The sequence below is a fragment of the Adelges cooleyi genome, unplaced genomic scaffold, assembly GCF_023614345.1.
Source record: "Adelges cooleyi isolate 19-005CV unplaced genomic scaffold, UGA_ACOO_1.1 ACOO_flye_CR_arks_rails_tigmint_CR_PRNA_248, whole genome shotgun sequence".
NCBI lineage: Eukaryota > Metazoa > Arthropoda > Insecta > Hemiptera > Adelgidae > Adelges > Adelges cooleyi.
Window position 1 is genome coordinate 474,530 of NW_026095913.1, and position 6,533 is coordinate 481,062.

At 29.0% G+C, this 6,533-nt stretch overlaps 1 protein-coding gene across 1 annotated transcript; it reads right to left on the bottom strand.

The window, feature by feature from the left end:
• Positions 1 to 4,059: 4,059 nt before the first annotated feature.
• On the bottom strand, positions 4,060 to 5,154 carry LOC126837379 (uncharacterized). The gene is made up of 6 exons (XM_050571288.1): positions 5,098 to 5,154; positions 4,873 to 5,023; positions 4,586 to 4,662; positions 4,336 to 4,507; positions 4,210 to 4,268; positions 4,060 to 4,119 (listed from the first exon to the last, which is right to left on the bottom strand). Exons 1-6 carry the CDS (start codon positions 5,152 to 5,154, stop codon positions 4,060 to 4,062), a joined length of 576 nt encoding a protein of 191 aa, XP_050427245.1.
• Between the last annotated feature and the right edge of the window lie 1,379 nt (positions 5,155 to 6,533).

The window sequence follows — 6,533 nt, forward strand, 5'->3', positions numbered from 1 at the left end:
GGGAATGGGAACGGAGACGGGGTTGAAGTATATATGTTGTATTCACATCGGTCCATCTATAACTAAAAATAAATTCAATATTTAAGAGGTCATATTCCTATGAATGAATTGTTTTAGGCCAGATATTATGAAAACACTAAAATATTAGCCAGAAACTTGATATGTTCACTAGCCATTTTTGATACTAGCTTGTTAATATACTATTTCATAATCTATAATTCCACCACTACACTAAATTTATTCGGTACTTCAACGAGACATGAAAATGCTCTTTCGTGGTTGCAGACTCGGCCGAAAAATGTTTTTTTTGTAAATATTTTATTTAATTTAGAATACATTTTTTTTATGATAAACATCTCCGGCATGACCGAAGAATATTATATTAGTCATATTAATCTTATAGGTATATAAGATAAGGTATTAATGCTTTGAAATAGAATTAACTTCTTCTATCAAACATATCAGTCATATAATATATATTATTTATATATATATATATATATATATATATATATATATATGTATATAATATTTATCAGGAAATTTCTCCAAGGGAAATTGCTATTATGAAACTCTGAGTTTTCTAAATAAGTAACTTGGCATTTTCATCTCAACTGAATACAAATTGATTTTCTAAAAGCCTTCGCAGAAAATAATTATTTCTAGCGTTATGTCATTTAAAAGGGATGAAAAATTAATGCTTGTCCGATGCACGTCTTGGCAGTTGGACAGTTTGCGTAACCTTTCAAGTAGACACTTTATTTGAAGTGATAGCTTTTCATACTTTGTTCTATTTATGAGACCGGATAAATCCACGGTACTACGTCAATTACAATTAGTACTCGTCTGACAATTACTTATGCAATTTCAATTAAACTCAAAAAACGTCATCGCAAAGACGGCTTTGTTTGCAAGACCTTTCTCACGTATTAAACAAACCTCTCGGGACACGGTAGTATTAATTTTCATACTATATAATATAATTATTGTGAAAATCATTAAAACACTTTAAAAATTGCAATTTTTCACGTATAAATTTACTAAAAATATGTTCCAAATATTTTTTTCAAAAACATTACATATATATAGTATTATATAAATTTGTTTGTATTAATTTATAAAGTTAAAAAAATAATAATCAAAAAATATTGACTATAAAATTACTCGTAATTTTTTTTTCATCAATTATTAATTCCCATTAATTCTAGTAAAAAAGTCGTGATTTGTGATGTAAAATATCATAATATATTTAAGAAAGTACACAAACATTTTAGTCAGCAATTAAAATTTTAAAGCCGGCATCTTCATTTTGACACCCCCCCCCCCTTGAATATTTCTTAGCACCGGCCCTGTGGACAGGTAACTGATTATTATTTACAATGTCATATATCTGTAGATTAAGTAAGAGATACGTACACTATATCTATATGATAATAGCAGATATTCAGATACCTATGTGATAATTGTATTGTAATACTACATATACCACTACTTAACACCGACCTTTAGACTTTGTGTTCCGACTGTTTGCACGAAATACGCTATAACTGATAAGTGTGACACTTAAGTTTTTTCTACACTTAGGTTTTTTCTAACGATTTTTTATTTTTAAATTAGATCTATTCGATCAGGTTCGATTATAATGTTTACAGTTTATAGCAACAATTAATAGTGTTGATACTTCTAGAATATTGTAAGACTGTTTTTACATTTTAGTATGCATACTTGTTTTGTGTGTCGTTCAGGAACTAGTTGGCTTGCAAGCTCTAGGAGAGGTGATTGTAATGATTTCGAAATGAAAACATAATTTTAACGGTATTACATTATTTATTTAATCGTTTTATAAATGAAAACATAATAATGTAATAATAAAATAAACATATGTAAGTAATAAAACATAGTACAACACAAAAATAAAACATCAAATTTAAAACTGATAACCCATAGTTAGAACACCCACAAAAAATATTCGTATGTAAATCATTCTGTATAATTTTTAATTCAGCAAAAACACAAACTTTTATATAAAGAGGGGGCAAGTGCCACCCCGTTGACAAAAAATAATATTAAAAACATTAGTATACGCCTATTCTCAGCTATATTATAACATCATTCCTCCTGTAGAGTGTCCTCTCTTATGAACTCGTCGACGCTGGGCAAGCTATTGTCCACTTCCTGTAACCCATAGATGAACTCCACTATGTCCAATTTTTCGTCATCTAAAAAGTACAATATTTTTAGTTAAGAAGTTTATTTTATTTTGTCGCTAGATTTACTTCAACGTTTTGGCCACTATAATATATACAGATTTATTGTGATAAAAGTCAGCAATCTTTTTCCCACGAAGCTTTGTATAATTGTAAAATTACTTTTTCCCCGAGATGTTGAAATTATGAAAATATCCGTGTAGAACAATTAACAAATGTATTTACCGTATCCTTAAAATATCAACCCTAACGATCATATAAAAACCCCAAGAAGCTTTATCATTAGCATAACCTTAAACTAATGGATACTTTTCCTTTTTTTTTTAGAGGTAGTTTTTGGATCTGTAATAATAAGAAACAACTTTTTTTTCCCGGCTTATTTACTAACCCCAACTGTAACACATGCAAAACCACCCAGGTCCTACTTTATGCTCTTCCTCGATATGGAAGTTATTTAAAAAAATTAAGCCGATTTCGTTAACGTTATAATTTGCAATCTTACTATTGGCGTCGTGACTTTCTAGTTCAGTCTCAAGGTATCTGTCACCGAAATGTCTAAGTTCATTTTTGTTGAGTAAACCGTCTTTGTCTGTGTCTAACTCATCGAATTTCGATACAATTTGCCTAACTATATAGGCAGGTATAGCTGAAACCTGAAATATCAACAAAGTAATTAATATAGTGGGTACTTCTTCAGATGCACACGAGGGCGTTATTCACTCGACATTAATAGTTGTAGTCTGACAGCATGGGGTTTGCATGAATAAAATAATATACTCTATGGGCTGTGATAGTATTGAGTCCACCGGATTTTCATAGTAAAATAAAGGAGCATAATACCAAAGGCAATTTTTTTTGGTGGATCCGATAATTTTTTTGTCTTTACATTTTTACACTTTAAGTTTTTTCGTATTTTCTAATAAATTATTAAAATTTAGTCGAAACTTTAGCTTTCATTCGCGCAGAACAGCTATATTAATGTAAAAAAAAATGTATAATGTTTTTCTATAGAAATAACTGTGATAGCCTGACAACATTGCTGTACTAATATGAATGTACACTATGGTGATTTAACGAAAAATGTCCTATACTTTACTTTACTTTAAATGAGTGTGTGCGCCGTCGTAAAAGCAAATAGAACGCAATCGTAATCAAATTATTAAACTTACACCGTCTCCTTTACTGTATTCTGCTGTGATAACTACCAGTTCTTCTAACTCCAAAGCAGCTTGACCTATAATCGAAATAATGAATACATTTTTTATTTTACTAAAATATATACATATTACATATAATCATAGAATCAGAGTTGGGAAAAATGTTTAAATAAAACAAAATAATAGAATAAATCTTAGTTAAATTACAGTTGTTTCGTAAATAACAAAAAAAAGATAACATAATTTAAAACGATATAAATTCAATAATTGTAATTGTAATTAATTTGTTTATTCGTTTTATTTTATAGATGACAAATTTTCTCGATTAATTTAAAAATAATTAAACCACATACTATTAAGAATAATATCGATAACAAATATTTCGAAGCTAACAACTAGTGTTGATTAATTTGTTCATAAAAAAGTCAAATAATAAAATTCGATCAAGTAAAAAGAATTTGTTTTACTTATTGCTTCGTTTAAATAAAAAGTTATTTTGCCAAACCTGAATAATAATAACAAACGAGATAATATTAACAATATATTCTTACGAATTGGAGTAAAGTTCAAAAGTTCCTTGAGGTCTTCTCCGACTATAGATAACTTTACGAAAAAGTCTGTTATTTCTAAATCATTAATTTGATTGCCTGTTTTTTTTTCTTTTAATTGGGCAAGTTCTTCAAGCTGTGCCATGTTTATACCTCCGTCCTAAGTACAAGTATATAAATCATGTAAGTATACGAATGGATTTTTTTCTGTATATGCGCCAAAATGTATAATACGACAAAAGTATTATAGTTATATGTGTGCTTCGTCGAGGCTTTAACGAAACCATAAATACTTACTCTTGGTTTTACACTCAAATAGGCTTTCACTAACTCCGCGGCGTTAATTGCTGTGTCATCTAATAAAATTAATTTAAATCATCAACCTTAGTAATAGATTTAACTGCTTAGCTAACTCAATAATACCTGTGTCAAATGCGCCTTTTAAATCATCTTTGAACTCTTGTGTTAGACTTAAACTATCAACGAGGTTTTTTAATTCATTGTAGTCAATAAGACCATCGTTAACAACCTTTTCGTCGAATTTTCTAAACACTGTCACGATAATTGTTACTTCGAAGGATGATACATTTTTTTTCTATAAAAAAAAAACGCATATGGTAACAAGAAAATCAGGTTAATTTGAAATTTTTCCATATTTTTTTTTCAATATTACCGTCCAGCGGTCAGATGTCTTATCGTTATTGGCCAGAAGTATCAAAAGATCTTGTGCTTTTTGAGCGTCAGTCAAAGCTATAGTTTAAAATAAAATAGAAAAATATATTCTAAACAATTTTCAATCGAACTACCCAAGTCGAGTGCATTAAATTAAAAAACCGTTAAATACTGGAAAGATGGACATTATTTTTTACAGACATCAAATTTTTTTCCAAGTGGGAGGTGGGGTAAGACTTGATTACAACCAATAAGTTTAAACCCTGTTTAAAAGATGCTTTTTATTACCTTCGTTGTATGTAAAATCGTTCATGTCTTTCATGCCAATGTCTATTCCAAAACTCACGATATCTTCTTTAGGAATTTCGTTTGTAGTTGTTTCGAAGTCATTAAAAAAATCAACAATATCCGCGGCTTGCTGCTCATTGAGTCCGGCGCTCTATAAAATACCATAGGTACAATAAAAATAATAATACATTAACTGATGAAATGTTTTTTATTAAGTACTTTTACCTGTGTCACGGTCACGAAGTACAACATACAAAGGATAACGGCATTTTTGAAATGCATAATGGTTGTTTATTTTTCAAACACTTTGTTGAACCAGAAGTAAGTCTTCAATACCAAAGTCGGGTGAACATTGAAATTCGATTCTACTCGGGGTGTCTTTTATACGGTGCGAATGATAAAAACAACTTAAGTTTAGAAATGGAAAATATTGGTAGATAGTTGTTTTTCGTTTCATTTTATTTACATAGTACACGCTTCAAGTAATGTTTTTGACTCAAATGTACAGTTGTAAGCACAGTGTAACCTAAAAAAACACTGCATATTTGCTTATGTGAAACGGCATAGCAATATATTTTGTACTTGATATAAATCGCACAAACACAATATAGCGAACGATGAATATTATTAAATCTTCATACAATAATATTATGCGTTTAAATAAATTAAATGATTTTCATACGCTGTATTTCGCGATAACATGTTTTATTCGAGGGGTGAGAAAATCCTTCTAAAATGGTGTTTAGTCACCAAACTAAATATTAGTAGATAGTTGTTTTTCTTTTTTTTTTCTTTATACGTATGTACTTAAATAAATGTTTTTGACTAGGTCGTACAGTTGTTGTAAGCACAGTGTAACCCAAAAAAACACTGCATACTTACTAGCGTGAAATGGAATAACAACATATTATTCGCTATACATTCACACAAAAACAAAAACAATTTAGCCGACAATGAATGCTATTAAATCTTCGTGTAATAATATTATTCGTTAAAGAAATAATAATAATAATTTCCATACACTAAACTATAGTTAGACATAGACATAGTCTTAAATAATTACGGCGACAATACGTCAAAAGATTTTCCAAAGATTTTAAACGAGTACAAAAAAAAAGGCTGCAAAGTTGGATTGGTGCATAGTGGGGTTGGTGACGGAACATATTGGGATGGGGGAGGTGGTTACTGTTAAGATTCCGTAGTCTGTCTAAAATAATTTACGCCAATGTTTCCCATGTATAAATAATTAAAAACATAATGGGAATATTTTGAAAATGTATGTTAACAAATTTCGGTTCGCTTACATAATATTCATTATTCAAATATCTATATTAAACCTAACAAAAATAGTTAACGATGTTCGAGTTTAAATATTGTTTTTAATACCAAAATACGCAACATCAGTAATGATATTATTGAATTATATTATTATAAATACGGGGTCATTTACAAAATCGATTGTGTTAAGTTTCGTGGGATTTATTATTAAATATCGAACCAGCCTAATACTAAAAATACATTTTTAAGCACATTATTGACAATGATTTTGTATACTATAATTCAAGATCGAATGTTCTATAATACCGTTAAAAAATAACATATGATATAGTTTTTTTGTAAAAATATTTAATTATCACAATTAATAGGTATTAAATTTTGAT

What these genes read in the sequence shown, in the direction of transcription:
- LOC126837379 (XM_050571288.1), bottom strand. Translation starts at nt 5,154, where the DNA reads ATGCATTTCAAAAATGCCGTTATCCTTTGTATGTTGTACTTCGTGACC. An exon ending in ACTTCGTGACCGTGACACAG is followed by an intron (nt 5,024 to 5,097) that starts GTAAAAGTACTT and finishes GGTATTTTATAG; the next exon opens with AGCGCCGGACTCAATGAGCA. An exon ending in ATTTGAGTGTAAAACCAAGA is followed by an intron (nt 4,120 to 4,209) that starts GTAAGTATTTAT and finishes GCGCATATACAG; the next exon opens with AAAAAAATCCATTCGTATAC.